This window comes from Giraffa tippelskirchi, chromosome 11 (genome assembly GCF_054371585.1).
Source record: "Giraffa tippelskirchi isolate mGirTip1 chromosome 11, T2T-mGirTip1v1.2.pri, whole genome shotgun sequence".
Classification (NCBI taxonomy): domain Eukaryota; kingdom Metazoa; phylum Chordata; class Mammalia; order Artiodactyla; family Giraffidae; genus Giraffa; species Giraffa tippelskirchi.
The window spans coordinates 145,579,092-145,596,531 of record NC_137285.1 but is presented as its reverse complement, the minus strand read 5'-3'; the positions used below and the strand labels follow the sequence as shown (position 1 = coordinate 145,596,531).

The 17,440-nt window shown below is 50.8% G+C and overlaps 1 protein-coding gene across 3 annotated transcripts in view; it reads right to left on the bottom strand.

The window, feature by feature from the left end:
- CRY2 (cryptochrome circadian regulator 2) overlaps positions 1 to 16,439 on the bottom strand; it is a 35,459-nt gene extending 19,020 nt beyond the window's left edge. For 2 of the 3 annotated variants that reach the window (XR_014068231.1, XM_081538339.1), the window contains exons 1-5: positions 16,206 to 16,439; positions 5,902 to 6,010; positions 3,387 to 3,529; positions 1,659 to 1,843; positions 618 to 706 (exon numbers count right to left, since the gene is read on the bottom strand). Coding sequence is in view for 2 of the 3 variants with exons in the window: in XM_081538339.1 (XP_081394465.1) it covers positions 618 to 706; positions 1,659 to 1,843; positions 3,387 to 3,529; positions 5,902 to 6,010; positions 16,206 to 16,423 (744 nt within the window). In the remaining variant the exon portion in view is untranslated. Of the gene's footprint in view, positions 1 to 617; positions 707 to 1,658; positions 1,844 to 3,386; positions 3,530 to 5,901; positions 6,011 to 6,341; positions 6,457 to 16,205 lie in introns of those variants that run through there. The other variant, XM_081538340.1, reaches the window with a different exon arrangement.
- Between the last annotated feature and the right edge of the window lie 1,001 nt (positions 16,440 to 17,440).

The window sequence follows — 17,440 nt, the reverse complement described above, 5'->3', positions numbered from 1 at the left end:
AGCAATTCCCACTTCACTGGGATGTGGGCTGTTCGTTCTCTGTGCTGAGCAAGTGGAAATCAGTGCCTTGGAGGAGACCCAGCCAAAGGGGGGCGGGGGGTGGGGAACACATAAACACAAAATGATTAATCTTATCCACTTTACTACCAGCTACCCTCTTAGTAAGAGAGTATCTGACCTCTTACCCACTGACCTCTTAGTAAGGGGACACACAGATGAAAAAAAAGCAATCTAGCCCAAGTTTTAGAATCATGTAGAACAAGGTCTCACTCTGCTACTTAACAACTGCGTGACCTCAGGCAAGTTACTTAACCACTGGAAGCTTTGCTTTCCTCACAGGTAAAACGGAGAGCTTAATACCTACCTTGTAGGGCAGATGGAAAGATGCAAGGAAGTAGCACAAGCAGATGCTAACCCCAGAAATGCTCAGCCCCGTGACCTGCCCACGGTACAAGCACTCACGAAATGGTAGCTGCTCTTGTTGCTGTTATTGACATTACGATTTTTTCAACCAGCTTGAGTTAAGAGGCACTAAGGGACATGAACCCGGCTCCATCTCCCTGGCTGCATGGGTGTGTCAGCATATGAAGGCCCGAGTCTCGGAATCGGGGGCATACCTTCCTTTCCAGGTGCTTATCCAGGCGGGCCAGAGCTTCTGTCTCTCCTCCCTGCCAAACAGCTGGGCCGAGTCCTTCAGTGGGGAAGCCTACACGAGGAGCAGCAGGTCACAGGGCGGGAGGTCAGGTCACTCTGGTGATGGCTCAGCAAGTCCTCACATGCTGTTCTGTTCTCTGAGCTCTGTGTGAACTGAACTATGGTGTTCTTGGTGCTAACGGGACTAAACCGAAGTGAAGGGAAGTCGCTCAGTCATGTCCGACTCTTTGCAACCCCATGGACTGTAGCCTACCACACTCCTCCGTCCATGGGATTTTCCATGCAAGAGTACTGGAGCGGGTTGCCATTTCCTTCTCCAGAGGATCTTCCCGACCCAGGGATCAAACCTGGGTCTCCTGCGTTGTAGGCAGACGCTTCACCGTCTGAGCCACCAGGGAAGTCGCTGAGATAACCCTTAATGTTTCCTCAGGGATGTTTTCTAAGTCATGCTGGTTCTCTACCAGCTGTGACCTCTTCTCTCCTTTCCCTTGCCTCCCTCATCTCAGCCATGTCTCATTATAGGCAGCTGAGAACAATCCTATATGCCTGGCCCTGGCAGGCTAGCTGGCTACCGCTGTAGTTTTCAGGTGAGAAAGGCTAACTTCGTTCAGATCGAAAAAAAAATGTGTGATGGGGAGGAAGGGGAGAGAGGCTGACACAGCCCCTTTCATCAGAAGCAATACTGGTTATGTTGGTATTGAGAAGCCCACTGATGCCAACACCAGGCTATGCGTATATCGTCTGAGAGGTAAAAGTACAGCAATAGTCATGAACTAGAAACAGAAGCTGCCACGTGTGAATATCCACAGGAAAGAAGACCAGAAGGACTGCTGCAGAATCAACAGTGGCAGGTAAAGGGCGTTATTTCCACTTTCATCTCTGTGTTTTCTAAAGTGTCCACAATAACATGCATTACTTTGATGAAAAAGAAAAAACAGTACGCTTTTTTTTTTTTTAAATGAAAAGGAAGGCAACAGTACAGCGTCTCAAGGAGGAGTACGCACCCAGCTCCTCCAGGGAGGGCACGCCGTAGGCCTCATCATGGTTCTCTTGGATCTCAGCCCGGCAGCCCTCCATCTGCTGGCTGCTCACCGAGCCCACGGGCTTCCTGGGCAGCTCCATGCGGCTGATGATGGCCTGAAAGCGCTTGTAGGTAAGGGGCGGCTTCTGCCCGTTCAGCTCAATGATCCTGGGAATCCCAAAGACGCCTGCCGTCACTCACGAGGCCCTTCGTCTCAGCTCCCTGCCCGTCCAGAAAAGAGCCCAGACTGCTCGGGCTTGGAGGGTGGCCTTCCTCATCTGCTCATGGGTCCCACCCTTAGGGGGAAAGGAGCGGGCAAGGGAGGCTACATCTCCATGTTACCGAGAGGGAAATGAAGCCCAGATTGCTGGAGCAGGTGCCTTGGGTAATGGAGCAAGTCAGGGCCAAAGCTGGGGCTCAATTCCAGGTTCCCTGGTGCCGATGTGGAGCCGCCTGAAGACAGAGACTGACCATGTCTCTCTTATCACAGGAAAGTCCCCACTGGCCTTCACGGTCCTTGGCCTGCCTGTCAAGCCACAGGGAGCCCTGTGGACTATCTCTAGCCCCCCAGCGTAAGCCTCCAGGAAGTTCTTCGATAAGGGCTGCAAATGTGTTCCTTGGTTGGAAACTCATTCCCTCCTTGGGCCCTAGTTACTAGAACAGAGAGGTGGGGAAGAGCCTGTCCCTCCCTAAATCGGAGGCTTGGGGTTCATAGTCACAACTCAACCTTAAAGGGTTTTTTGCAGTTTACAAAGTATTTTTTCATGAGCCCGGGAAACACAGCTGGTCTCAGGTAAAAGCTACAGGAGAGTTTAGAGGCGAATTGAGGCTGTTTATGTAAGGATGAATTGGGATGGGCTGGAGCCAGACTCCTGGGGCTCCTGTTAGCCAAGCAGCAGCTTACAGCAAGCCGGGACTTGCTGGGCGAGTTCATTTCTCAGTTCCTCTCTCCTCCCCTCCATTAGCGGAGGCAGAAGGTTGGCTGCTGCCCCTGCAGTAACTCCCGCCTCCTCCTCCGGCACGTGGCAGGAGGAGGTGCTCCACACCCAGTGCCTCCTGTGAGCAGAGCCCAGCTCACATGCAGAGCTGTGTGACCCGGCCTCCCAGCAGCCACCACTGGTCTGGGGGAGGTGGGCAGGGAGCCACGGTGGCAGCAGCAGCCAAAGAGGGACAGTTCTGGCAGGGAAGGAAGGGGAGGAGGGGGTTTCCTCCTGGCCTCTCTGAAAGCACAGGGCCCCAGAGCCATCTCTTGAGCACCTGGGGCAACACCTAAATGCGAGGCCTGGAAACCCAAGAGCCAGGGGGGCCCAAGGAACTCAGCTGGGGAACAGAAGTTGTGCCTATGAGAGCAGAGATCTATTGGGAGGGGCTACAGACAGGCCCCACTGAGGTCAGAGGGCAGTTTCTGAGCAGCAGGATGGAAGCAGGAGTATGTGGGGTGGGTGGGTCTGGATCGTGTTAGGAGCAGATCTGTGAAGATCCTGCTTGCGTCTCTTGGGCCGAGTCAGCCTCTTTGCACCCAAATCGGGTAAGCTCTTTGAGCTCTTCTACAGGCCCCCACTCTGACTTGTTCTCCCCCGGCTCCGAGAAAACGCCATGCCCCGTGTGCCAGGGGGCCCTACTGCTGAACCTCCCTGAGTTCCGCCTCAGCAGGGGCCCAAACCACCAACCCCCACAACGGGCAAGCTGAGCCCTGGGACCCATCTCTTACTTGTCCAGGTCATAGAGAGTATGCGAGTTCTCGGTGACCACCTCCACACCAGCCTCCTTGGCCATCTTCATGATGGCTGCGTCCCGTTCTTTCCCAAAGGGTTCAGAGTCATACTCAAAGGTCAGGCGGGTCACCCCCCATTCCTGTGCGGGGAGAGAATCTGTAATGCTCACCACTGCCAGGGAGAAGGAAGCTGGACAGGCACTCAGCTCCCTGCTGAGAGGACACCGAACACATCAGGACACCTGTCAGAACAAACTAGGGACAACGACCTGAACCAGAAAGCCAACCATCTGAGGGCCATGGGGTCTGAGGAGGACAGGCCCCTGAGGAGAGGCCAACAGCTCGCAACAGTGGAGCCCGAGGCCAGCAGTCCCTGTGGGATCAGGAGAGAGGTGGGCAGCTCTGGGCGCCAGCGGTGTCCTTGTAGTAGAAGAATGCAGCAGGAGGCTATAAATACACGCTCCCAGGGGAGCCCCCTGTCCCAGAAAGAGGCACAGGATCGCCACCTACCGCCTGCTCAGCAGGCCTTTCCCAGAGCTCCTCGGGGCCCTGCAAACTTCTGGCCTAGTCTTCTTGGCAGACTTGTGCTATGTGAAGTGTCCTCATGGTTTCCACAGCAACACTCCTGAGGCCAATAGCAACCAGAGCTTGCAGGCTCCAGCTCTCAGACAGCTGGGAAAGGAGAAGCAGCCCTTGGCCCAGAGGTCAGAGAAATCAGAGCAAAGGGGCCACATGTTTCAAAAGAAGGGAATTCTTTTCCAAGTCTTTAGTCATGTCTGGTAGCAAGTTCTGTATTTCCTAGCAAACCTGGGAGAAAGCGGCCCAGTGAAAGGTTGTACCCTTTCTGGAACCCACAGAAAGCCCTAGAGCATGCAACTAGCAGGAGGAAACCACATTCCAACCAAAGTCTCTGGTCATGGTCCCTTAAAACTCTGAACCCTTGGGGCAAGTGTCCTGGCCATGCACACGCCGGTCTGGTCTTGACTCAGCCCTGCTGGGTGTGGGTCCCACGAAGAGTTGCTTATCTCTCGTCCAAGGTTGAGGTTAGCACTAAACATTTATTGGGCATTTACTACTATGAGCCAAGTACTATGCTTAGCAGTTCATAATAGATTACAAGGGTAAAGCCTCATAACCCTACGAATAATAATAGAAATGTTATTATTAGATGACACCTTCTCCAAGAAGCCTCCTTGACCCTCTCCAGAGAGCTTCTCCTGCACCTGCCCGTTCGTCATCACGGCAGTTACCATACGGCAGTGGAGCTGCCCATCACTTGCCGGTTTCCTCCATTAGAGTGGGAGTACTCAGAGCAGAGAGCATGTTGCTCATTCTTCATCATCCTGGGACCTGGTGTGGGGCCTCATACATAGTAGAAGCTTAATAATAGACAGTGAATGGACGCTCTGTCTGTATCTCTGGGCTATCAGTGGGCTGGCCTCTGAGGTGCTGGGAGGTGGGGGCAACGCGGCGGGAGAAGAGAGGCCCGTGTGTTAATGGTTCGGTGGTCACGAACACAACTATGGGCTCAGAGCCTGGGCTCAGGTCCCAGACTGCTGCTCTGAGCTTCGCAGGCATGGGCAAACTATCGCTTCCCTGTCTGCAGAACAGAGACAGAGCACCTACCTCTGAGGGCAGCTGCAAGGAGTACAGGGATTAATGTGCACAGAGCAGGTACTGAGAACAGTGCTTGACTCACAGTCAGCCCTCAGTGAGTGCTGGCTCTTACCAGCGCTGTGTGATTGGTGCATGTGTGTCTGTGTGTGGGGGTGTGGGGAGGTGAAGTGAATGCTGAAGTATTTACTCAGCTGCTTGCCTTGACATTTAGTCTTTCCTCCTGTCTTTTCCTCCCAGGAAGAATAGGAAAGGAAGTGGGTAGAGAGAGGCATAGAAACAATTGTGTGCTGATGTCCTAGAGCCCTCTGTTCATGAGCACCTATGCCTCCATTTGGGTCTTAAAAAATGTGTATTATAAAGGGTTTGTGGGGGAAAATGGGCCGGCTACCTGATACAGCAACCAGAGGCCTAAGGGTACTGAAATGAAGATTTTGTCAATCATTTACGGAGGAAGTAGGGACACTCCCTTAAAGAGGCTGATTTTTTTTTCCCAATAAAAGGAGCAAAGCAAGAGGGGAAATGCCCCTAGATAAACAGGAAACCTCACCCTCAAGCTCCTGGCGCAAGAAGAGCCCTAACAAATCTTGCTGGCTTGAACCAAGAAAATATTTAAGGAAGCCAGAGATATCTGGGGTGAAATAAGTTGCCACATCCCATGTCTGAACTGAGCTGGGAACTTTCCAGCAAGACATTAGATTCCCTGATTTTTTCCTTAACACAGTTTCCATTCTGTGGGCAGCTGACCAGCTTCATTCGCTCCCAACTCCCGTAGCAGCGGCGGTCAGCCCATCCCTGACCGTTTCCATTTCCTCAGTCAGAACATCGTCTCATTCAGTCTGTGGGGAAACTCTAGGAGCAGACTCCCACTGTCTTGTCCTGGACTCTGCGCACGTACCTTGAACAGCCTTGGGAACACGTCAGCCGGCTGTCCCCGGACCACAAAGAGGCGGGAGTTCAGTTTCCTTAAGCTTCTGTCCAAATCTTCCAAAGACTGAAGTAGGAACCTGCAGAAGCCACAGAGTCCTTGTTGGTAGTAACATAACAAAGAGTCACTCTTTCCTAACAAAGCGGGGAGAACCTTGTTTATGCCAAACAAGTAGCACAGTTCTCCTGGGTTCTTGTCCAGGAGTGACGTGGTAGGGGTCAGGGCGGCCTCTTGAACCCCGCCTTTGCCATTACTGGCTGCGCGACTTTAGGTACCTACCCTCTTTAGCTTCTTCCCCCCTAATCTGCATGACAGAGTTGGTGTTAGTACCCATCTCATAGAGTTGTTAAGGAAAGAAAGCCAGATAATACAAGAGGAACATTCAGTACAGACCCTGGAACAGAGAAAACCTGGGGTAAGTGTGAGCTGCTCCTACTCTTGCTGTTCCTCGGTGATCAGAGGCGAGTCAGTTACTTCCTCTTGGCCTCAAGCCCTGGGTGTAACCATCCGCCCATCACTAGGCAGCTGTGAGGATCACAGGGAGAAGAGGTGGGGGAGCCATCTGAGAAAAAGGTGCAGGCCTGTGGCATGCAAGAAGAGGTCCCACCAGCAGAGGAACAAGGTCTCACCCACCCTGGTCCGACAGCTCCCTGTCTTTCCGCGCTCACGCTTTGGTCTGCGCGGGTGTCCCTGCCACAGCCCCGCGGCCCCACAGCCTGGGCCGGGCCCCCAGGGTCTCATTTGGCAGCAGCCCCCTCTCCAGGCCTCTCCAGGGCCCAGCCATCAGGTTCTTGTCCCAAGAGGGAGAAAGCATCTGTCTGGAGGATTCCCTCCCATGCTCCCATGGGTGTGGAGGACTCCAGACACACAAGACTCCTGGTCTGAGGGCTGGATCTCCACGGGACAGGGCAAGGGAACAACACTGCCTGAGAGCTCTCAGTGTTGTTTACAGGACCACAAACTGTATCACCCGCACAGCTAGGCCAAGAAGAGAAGCAAAGACATACCCATCTCAATGCAGAGTTCCAAAGAACATCAAGGAGAGGTAAGAAAGCCTTCCTCAGCGAACAGTGCAAAGAAATAGAGGAAAACAACAGAATGGAAAAGACTAGAGATCTCTTCAAGAAAATTAGAGATACCAAGGGAACATTTCATGCAAAGATGGGCTCAATAAAGGACAGAAAAGGTATGGACCTAACAGAAGCAGAAGATATTTAAGAAGAGGTGGCAAGAATACACAGAAGAACTATACAAAAAAGATCTTCACGACCCAGATAATCACAATGCTGTGATCTCTCACCCAGAGCCAGACATCCTGGAATGCGAAGTCAAGTGGGCCTTGGGAAGCATCACTATGAATAAAGCTAGTGGAGGTGATGGAATTCCAGTTGAGCTATTTCAAATCCTAAAAGATAATGCTGTGAAAATATTGCACTCAATATGCCAGCAAATGTGGAAAACAGCAGTGGCCACAGGACTGGAAAAGGTCAGTTTTCATTCCAATCCCAAAAAAGGCAATGCCAAAGAATGCTCAAACTACTGCACAATCGCACTCATCTCACACGCTAGCAAAGTAATGCTCAAAATTCTCCAAGCCAAGCTTCAGTAATACGTGAACCGTGAACTTCCAGATATTCAAACTGGTTTTAGAAAAGGCAGAGGAACCAGAGATCAAATTGCTAACATCCGTTGGATTATCGAAAAAGCAAGAGAGTTCCAGAAAAACATCTATTTCTGCTTTATTGATTATGCCAAAGCCTTTGACTGTGCGGATCACAATAAACTGTCGAAAATTCTGAAGGAGACAGGAATACCAGACCACCTGACCTGCCTCTTGAAAAATCTGTATGCAGGTCAAGAAGCAACAGTTAGAACTGGACATGGGACAACAGACTGGTTCCAAATAGGAAAAGGAGTACATCAAGGCTGTATATTGTCACCATGCTTATTTAACTTATATGCAGACTACATCATGAGAAACACCGGGCTGGATGAAGCACAAGCTGGAATCAAGATTGCCAGGAGAAATATCAATAACCTCAGATATGCAGATGACACCACCCTTATGGCAGAAAGTGAAGAAGAACTAAAGAGCCTCTTGATGAAAGTGAAAGAAGAGAGTGAAAAAGTTGACTTAAAGCTCAACATTCAGAAAACTAAGATCATGGCATCTGGTCTCATCACTTCAAGGCAAATAGATGGGGAAACAGTGGAAACAGTGGCTGACTTTATTTTCTTGGGCTCCAAAATCACTGCAGATGGTGACTGCAGCCATGAAATTAAAAGACGCTTGCTCCTTGGAAGAAAAGCTATGACCAACCTAGACAGCATATTAAAAAGCAGAGACATTACTTTGCCAACAAAGGTCTGTCTAGCCAAGGCTATGGTTTTTCCAGTGGTCATGTATGGATGTGAGAGTTGGACTATAAAGAAAGCTAAGCACCGAAGAATTGATGCTTTTGAACTGTGGTGTTGGAGAGGCTCTTGAGAGTCCCTTGGACTGCAAGGAGATCCAACCAGTTCATCCTAAATGAAATCAGTCCTTGAATATTCATTGAAAGGACTGATGTTGAAGCTGAAACTCTAATACTTTGGCCACCTGATGCAAAGAACTGACTCATTTGAAAAGACCCTGATGCTGGGAAAGATTGAAGGCGGGAGGAGAAGGGGGCAACAGCGGAAGAGATGGTTGGATGGCATCACCGGCTCAATGGACATGAGTCTGAGTAAACTCTGGGAGTTGGTGATGGACAGGGAGGCCTGGCGTGCTGCAGTCCATGGGGTTGCAAAGAGTCAGACATGACTGAGCAACTGAACTGAACTGAAGAGCTAGGCATGATCACCTTTATGAGAAATTCATCAATACTTTTTTTGGTGGTGGGGGGGACGCCCACCATTGGGCATATGGGATCTTAGTTCTCCAACCAGGGATAGAACCTGTGACTCCTGCATTGGAAGCGTGGAGTCTTAAATGCTGGACCACTAGGGAAGTCCCCATCAACACATTTTATGACATCTATTTTATCTTCAAATTAACATTTTAAACAGATTAACTATTCATGTGGCTCAAAATTCAAGTTACAAAAGGGTACACAGTTAAAAAAGTCTCCTTCTCCTGCCTCCCCCTGGGAATTTCATCCTCCTCTCTAGAGATAACTAATGTTATCAATGCTATTATATGCCTGGGATGCTTTTTAAGTGCGTTTTCTTTTGAATTCTCTCAACACATTTTGAAGGAAAATACTACCCTTGTTTTATAGATGAGGAAAATGAGCTACAGAGAAGATAATAAATTTGCTGAAGATCACAGTTACTGGGGACAGGTTCCTACCCCACACTCTTGGTCAGACTCAAACCATGTTTTCTTCCTTAGGCCTTCTGGTGGCATATCAGACACTGCTCCAGGGGCTGAGATTCTTGCAAGCTCTCATGTGTTATGACGAATGCAAACCCGCCTCCAGGTGATCCACTGACCTTCTGTCCTTCCTCAGGAAAGAAGCCCTGGCAGGTGAGCCTGGTTCATGGCCACCTCCTGCTATCTACCCTGGGGTCTCCCACCCAGCCCCATCAACAATGGGAGTCACTAGAGTTTATTTTGAGCACAACGAAACCCAGGGGCTCCTCCGCAGCAGAGCACGCTGCCTTGACTGTGGGAGCCTTACAGAAGCATGGACTGTTCCCAGGCGGCCTACTAGAACCAGGCCCCCCCCCCCCTGCCTCTGACGTCTACAATATGACACTCCCAGGCGGTGAATGCCACAGATCCACATTCCGGGCTCAGCCCGAAGCATTGTGCTAGCTGACGAGCAGGCAGGGACTCTCTGAGGGGTTGCAATGGGAGACTGACAGGCTGAATGCTGTTCTCCACAAAGCCAGGGCTCTGCCCCTGCGAATGTCTATCTTTAAGCGCTGACACCCTTGGAGAAGGAGAGCTGAGGTAGTGCTGCACCCGCGCTCGCGCTGGCCTCCTCTCAGGAGGGAAACACGAGAGACCGTTCCCACGCCACCTGCGCCCTGCCAGGCAGGATGCCGAGGGACAACTGGCGACTTAGACTCCACAACCGCAAGACAGAGGGTCCCCCATCTGCGGCTCCCAGAAACGTGCCTGCCTCGCACTTGGGGGCACGCATCCTTCACAGTCCACAGGACAGGCTGCACAGGACACTGAAGCTACAAACAGGACTGGCATGCTCATGAAAGCAAGGTTCCAGCTGCCTTCTGTAGACTTTACTTCTAGACCTCAGGTATTTATTTGGTGCAAGGGGTCTTAGGTGCCACACGATCTTCACTGCACCCTCTTTTGTTTCAGCGCATGGACCCTCTACTTGTGGTGTGTGGGCTCCAGAAGCAAGCTCAGTGTTGTAGCCCCCGGACTTAGTTACTCCATGGCACGTGAGATCTTAGTTCCCCAACCACGGACTGACCCACTGCAAGGTGGATTCTTAACCACTGGGCCACCAGGGAAGACCCTAGACCTCATTGATCAAAAGGAGAGATTCCTTGCAGCACCTCTGAAGTACAGATGACCCAGTGAGAACCCTTTTCTTTTTTGACAAGAGAAGTCTACAGCCAAGGCAGGGAGCAGAAGGCAGGACTCCGAACTTGGCAACCAAATGATAGTAATGGTAATAGCAGCAACTAACATTTCATGAGCATTTACAATGAACCAGGTACTACTCTCCCTGGAGGAGGAAATGGCAACCACTCCAGTGTTCTTGCCTGGAGAATCCCATGGACAGAGGAGCCTGGTGGGGTACAGTCCATGGGGTCGCAAAGAGTTAGACAGGACTGAGCACGCATACACAGGTACTATTCTACTTGCTTTACATAAATCACTTCATTTAATTCTCATTTTACAGTTAAGGAAAACTGAGGCACAGAGAGACTAAGTAATTTGTGTAACATCATTCACCTAACAAATAGCCAGAATTCAAACCCGGACAGTGTGGCTTGGTGTCTGCATTCGTAACCACCAGGCTCCGCTGCCTCTCAACCAGGACTCACCTCCTGAGCACTAGGCTGTGCTGCCAGGGACTTGTCCATCAGGGAGCACCAGAGCTCAACTCATAGGCCAACACTTTGCTACCAAATCCTTGCTCCTCGAGGGGGATCAAAACAGCCGGGAGTCACCCAGAAACTTGCCAAAATGCAGGACCTCAGGCTCCCTCCCAGACCTCCAGAAACAGAATCTGCATTTGTAGCAAGCTCCCCTGGTCATTCCTTTGCACATTAAAGTTTCAGAAGCACTGTCCCAGAAAACAGAACTTGACTTCTAGCTTCTATTGACAAGTTGCCTGCCTTGGCTTCTAGTTTGTTTTCACTAAAGTTCTTCTCTTTGAGATCCTGGTTTTGGCCCTCTAGAAATGCTGTTACTTTCAACTCCCCCAGCCCCCGGTCAAGCCCTGCAGGGCTTCTCCAGAAAAGGGAGGTCTCACGATGGCCTCCAGGAGCCCCAGCCTCCAAGCAGACAGAAAAACTGCAGCTGCTGCTAGGGCACCACCAGAGAGGCCTGCCAAGAAGGAATGTGGAGCAGTGCTGCTGCTGGGCAAAAGTGCTCTGGTGCCGGCGGGCACATTCTTTCACCAGAGAACCTTGGGCCTTTGTGCTCCGCTAGAGCCCTCCTCTCCATGTGGCCGGTTTCTCTTTACTCCAATGAGGGACGACTCCAGAGAAAACTGGCCTGGGCACTAGAGGTGGCAGTGTTTGGGCAGCAGTTCACGCTTGGCAGCTCCCAGCTGAGCTCACATGGCCAAAATTCAGAGCACACAGTCCTGTGTGAGCGGCTCAAGCTCACCCTTTGGATCAGACACCATGTGCGGCTCAGTTGCATTATGTAAGTGCTCTGTTGTCAGAAGCAGAAGCGGAGGAAACCAACTTGGGATTTCCAAAAATACTAAAAGGACAGTAATTCAGGGACTCCGTGGAGCTAGCCTTTTAAAACAAGACAGACAAATCTTCAGGCAAGGACTTCTCCAGAGACAGCAGATTCTGTGTTGAGAAATATTTTTGTTTATTTGTTATTAATAGGAGGAGGGAAAATGATAGTGAACTCTTTTTTTTGGGTCTAGGTCGCCCTTGACCAAGTTTCTCTGCTTCAAGCCAAGGTTATTTAACTGTAATGATGATACTGTTGGCTGGCCCAGACTGCCTGCATATGGCATTAATAGAAATTAATTTCTCCTAAGGGCTTCCCAGGTGATGCAGTGGTAAAGAAGCCACCTGCCAATGCAGGAGACGCAAGAGACGAGGGTTTGATCCCTGGGTCTGGAAGGTCCCCTGGAGTAGGAAATGGCAACCCACTCTAGTATTCTTGCCTGGAAAATTCCATGGACAGAAGAGCCTGGCAGTGTACAGTTCATGGGGCTGCAAAGAGTTGGATATGACTGAGTGAGCGTGTGCGCACGCACACACACACACACACACACACAAATTTCTCCTGAAGAGTGGGACAAACTGAGAGAGTAGCACTGCCATATAGACACTACCACGTGTAAAACAGCTCGTGAGAAGCTGCTGTATATAACACAGGGAGACCAGCCTGGTGCTCTGTGATGACCTGAGGGTGGGATGGGAGTTTGGTGCGAGAGAGGCTCAAGAGGGAAAGGATATATGTATATATGTATATGTGTGGATATATGTATACACATAGCTGATTCACGCTGTTGTACAGCAGAAGCTAACACAACATTGTAAAGCAATTATACTCCAATTCAAAAAAAAGAAATTAAGAGTGCTTAGGCCAAATGGAAAAGGATAACCCAAACCCACAGTCCATAGCAGGGATGGATCTCTATGTATCACTTGGATAAAAATATATTTATTCTTTCCTAACTTCAAAGAGAAAGATGAAGATCAAAGTTTTCACCCCTTTGGGGCAGATGGAAACATTTTCTCAGGAGCAGAACAATAAAAATGACTCTGTTGAGTAACCAGTGTGAACAGCTCAGAGAAACTCAAATTTCCCTGCCATCAGACCACAGTTCTCAATCTCCTTCTTGCTGACCAAGCTGCAGGGAAGAATCACCCAACATGGACAGTGCGTGTTTAGCTCACAGCAGTGGGAAGAGAGACACATTTGTTCTTACCAGGCATCCCCGGTCACCTCATTTATTAATTGAGCAATTTCAGCTGATATTTTATTTCTACCAACTCCTTCTGTCCCCAAAGTTCCTGACGAAAGGTGCAGCACAGAGCCAAGGAGAAAATGACAGAAATAAAGGGTGAGGTGAATGAACTGTTGCCCAACACCTATCTCAGTTGCAGTAGGGAGAGAAAGGTAATAAAAAAAGAAAAAACGCAGGGGCCTATTTGGAGTACCCATTTTAAAATCTAGAAGCAGCTCACACCCCCTCTTTTTTTTGGGGGGGTGGATTCTCACTGCAGTACATCCTTCCAGATGCAGTAAATTTGGGGCAGGTAGGGCTGGGGAAAGTGGAACAGGGCTTAGCTAACTAGTACTCAGCAAAAAAAAAAAGTCCTGAGGTTCAAATGCTACAATGAGCCATAAACTTCCCACTGCCACCAAGGCAAGGAGTGTGCTAGCCCTTCTCCTACGCTAATACATCTACATATTCTCGGCTGCCTTTCTCTGTCCATTTTTACTCTTAGAAAGTGTCCTTCATGGTTATTTTAATCTGATTTATCTGCTGAAGAACGCAGTGTGGGAGTTAGTGTAGGAAGTGCAGGAGGATAACAGAGATACAGATTGTGTCCCCCTGACCTCTGGCAGAAGGCCCGGAGCCCACTCTTCCGAGGGAGGCTTCTCAGAAGCAGCAACTGAAGTATTTGCAGAGCTAGAATGTTCTGCTGCGGCACAGTTCTCCCAGGTCACTTCCAGATCCAGAAACAGCCACCAGAAGACTACACATATTGCAGTTATGCAGAGGTACGTCTGGCTCTATCACTCCCCCAACCCCCAACAGAAAGCACAAAACTGCCTGCAGTTCTGCCTTCACTCTGAACCCGGGAGCAAAGAGTATGGTGGGGGTGGTATGAATGTGTCTGTGTCCAAACCCAAGAGCAATGATCATATTCCATCGGTTTTGGGTGATTTCACCTCTCGTCTGATGCCAAAACAAATTGCACTTCTTGCCAATGAGCTGCAACACAAATCCCAGTTGTCAGGCTGGGGTTCCCTAGTCCAGTGCTTCTCTGGCTTTGCTGCACGTGTCAGCTTTAAAGACCCTAGTGCCCAGGCCATAACCTAGAACAATGAAATAGAATTGGGAGAGAAGGGGACCCAGGCATCTTTCAAAGATCCTTAAATGATTACTGTGTGCCGCAAGGTTAAGAACCACTGCTCTAGTATGTCCCCCGGTTTTATTTATTTCATGGCATCAATTCTACTAAACGAACGCTGGTTACTTGTCTTCTGCCATGAAAATGTAGGCTCCAGGAGCTCTGGATACCACATCTGCGTGTTCACTGCTGTGTCCCTAGCAGCAGTGCCTGGCAGATATCAGGCACTCATTAAATAATTGCTCAATTAACATCTGCATTCTTGCATGCCTCTGACTTCAGGATCTGACCCAAGCATCTGAGCTGCTACATTCCTTTTCTCTCTCACAAGCTCAAAAGCACAATCATAAAAGGATGACCCACAAAAATCCATTAAATGCCTAGTTTCTATCGCATCTGAGTTTAATCAGCAACAAAGTTTTTGTGATTGATCTGTGGCCTCCACTATCACAAAAGAGCAGGCAGTCCTATGCAATGTCCTCCAAAACCTAACAAAAGAAGAAACTCCTTCGTGACAATAAAACCAGCAAGCAGTCTGGATTCTATTTACTCTGCTCTGACTGGCACGCTGCCACTGGGAGAGGGGCAGAGTCTGAGGCTTAGTCCATGCTAGGGATGTCAGGTCATTTGAGGGTGTTTGCCAACCCCAGCCTCCTATCTATAGAAACTGGAGCAGAGGCAGAGCAATAGAGCAGCTGAAAACTGTGTGGGCAGGCTCTCCACAGGACTGTTTTTAGTGGTTCTCTCAATATAAGTGGGGCAGGAGGGGTACTGAATAGACCCACTGCTGGGGGCACTCACTCTCCTAGCAGGGCACACACCTTGGAGAGGAAAGAATGGTGGAGACCCGGCATATCCTGGGAATAACTCTGCCCCTTGTGCAACAAGGCCACAAGCAAACATCCTCCAGAACAATGCAAACAAACCACAGGACTACTGCAGGGCATGTTACAGAAAGATGGGAACACAGTGTCTCAGAACCCCTTGGTTTCAAACACTGGTTAAAGAGAAAACACATTCACTGCCTATTTGTTCATCTTTTCCCATGATCCTGTCCACTCCATCTCCTGGGAGTCATCAAAGAGGGGCCCTCAATATCACCGCTTTCCTGCTCCCTAATCTCAGCACATCAGTTGATAAAACTCTAATCCATAATCGCTCAACCGTGCTTTAAAATCAATCTCGAGAGAAGAGGAAGGAAGGGACATCTTTGGTTCCTTTTTTTTACCTGGCAAGTCCATAGCTGCTGAGGGAATTCTCCAAAGTGGGTTAAGCACTGTTCTCTGCTCTCCAGCTCAGGACAAAGTGTTCTAACTGAACATGCCCTTGAGGTCTTCATCTATAATGGAGGGGAGCCTGGCACTTTGCCTTATCTGATGCTAGGCCAGAGTCTCTAGACATCTCCCAGAGACAGGATGATCTTGGTGGAGTGAAGGCAGGATGGATGAAAAAAATGGATTCAAAAAAACCAGAGGCTTAAAGATGACCTTCAGGAGCCGGGCAATGCGCTCTTTACTTGATGAATGCAGGCATCTGCTGTGCTGTCAATTCAGGAATCCGTCCCTGCCCTCACACCACAATAGCTCCTGTCCTCTCCTCCACCCCCAACCCCGCCCCAGGTTCACCCCTAGACAGGAGACCCAGTTCTGCCACTCACTGGCTGCAAGTCCTTGGGCAGGTCAGCTTCGTGTCTCTAGGACTCTAGAGTCTCACCCGTACAACGGGGATCGTGATCTGTCCCACAGGAACGTCGTGAGGACCAATCAAAGAGGGTGCGGACCCGCGGTGTCAGAGGCTAGCCCTTCTGAGGCTAACCCTCCACCCCCAGGCAGTTACTACCGGGACTCACTGCTTCCTCGGTCCCGGCTTTTTCCCCTCCGGGGACTCGGCTCCGTGCCCTGCTGCACCTCCTTAAGGTCGGGGTCTTTCGGCAGAGGCGAATGGAGCCAGAGCCTCCGCTTGCGAGGGTGGGTGCCCCAGAGGCCAGGCTGCGTGCCGTGGGCCCACGAACCACCCCCGCCCCGGGGCCCCCTCACCTCCATCGGTTGATCCCGACTGAGGAGGAGGCCGCGAACCAAGGGTCGAGGATGTAAACGCAACGCACGCAGTGCGCCCCGCGCACGGCAGCCAACAGCGCCGGGTTGTCATGGAGCCGCAGCCCCTTGCGGAACCAGTGCACTGAGGAGGCGCCGTCCCCACGGGCCGCGGGCGCCTGGGCCGCCGCCGCCGCCGCTGAGGTAGTCGCCGCCGCCATCACCGCCCTGACTGCTGGGGCTGCCACCGCCCCGCCCCCGTAGGCGCCTCGGGCCTGGCCCCCGGCCCGCCCAGTGACCTATGACGCCGCGGCTCCTCCCTGGGGCCCCGCCCCACGACCCTGGAGCGCCTCTGCTATTGGCTGAGCGCCTCTCTCCGGGCGATTGGCTCTGAGGCGCCCCGGTCTGTCCCCGCCCCCTCACGTTCCTGCCATGTGTGGGCTCTCTGGAGCCGAGCCGGAGGGCGGGGCAGGGTGACGCAGAGTGGCGCTTCCCAAGGCGGTCTGGGCGTGGACGGTGTCTGGAGGGACAGTGGATCCCAGACGTGTTGCTTGAAGCTGTGCGGGCTGGCGGGGTTGCTGTGACTCCAAAAAGTGACTAACAGGACGAACAAATGGCTGCCCTACGTCATCGTCGTCATCAATAGCATCGTCACCTACCTCACTCTATACATCATTACAACATTTTACTACAGCCACTATTTATTGAGTGCATCTTTGAAGCCAAGCAACATGATAATACCCTTACACTGACGTGTGGAGAGGCGCCCTGCTGTGCAGCAGTAGATGGGTTGGGAGTAGGGACTGGAAATGTGGAGGATGTGATTTGAGATAGTAATTATGCCATCAGATGAATTTTTTCTTTTTGCTCTGTGTTTAGTAGACTCAGTGGTACCTCTGTATGCAAAGCACTGAACTGAAGTCTGTGTGAGACTGACACTCCCCAATCCTCCCCAGGGGAGCCAAGTGGAGCCCTCTTCTGGGGGTTATCAAATGAATCTGTCTCAATTTGGCCCTAGGTTTTGCCTATGCTCAGAACCCTTCCTGAATTTGGGAATGAGAAATGAAGTTTAGCAATATAGTCAGCAGTTTAGCAGCATTGCTTGGAACAGCTCTGTAAACCACAGTGTTGTTGCAATCCTAGGCTCTCTCATTGTCAGGGCTTTGTACAATCCTTTCCCTCAAACCTGGACCACATACCACACCCCACCCCCTTTCTAACTCCAGTTTGTCCTGTGT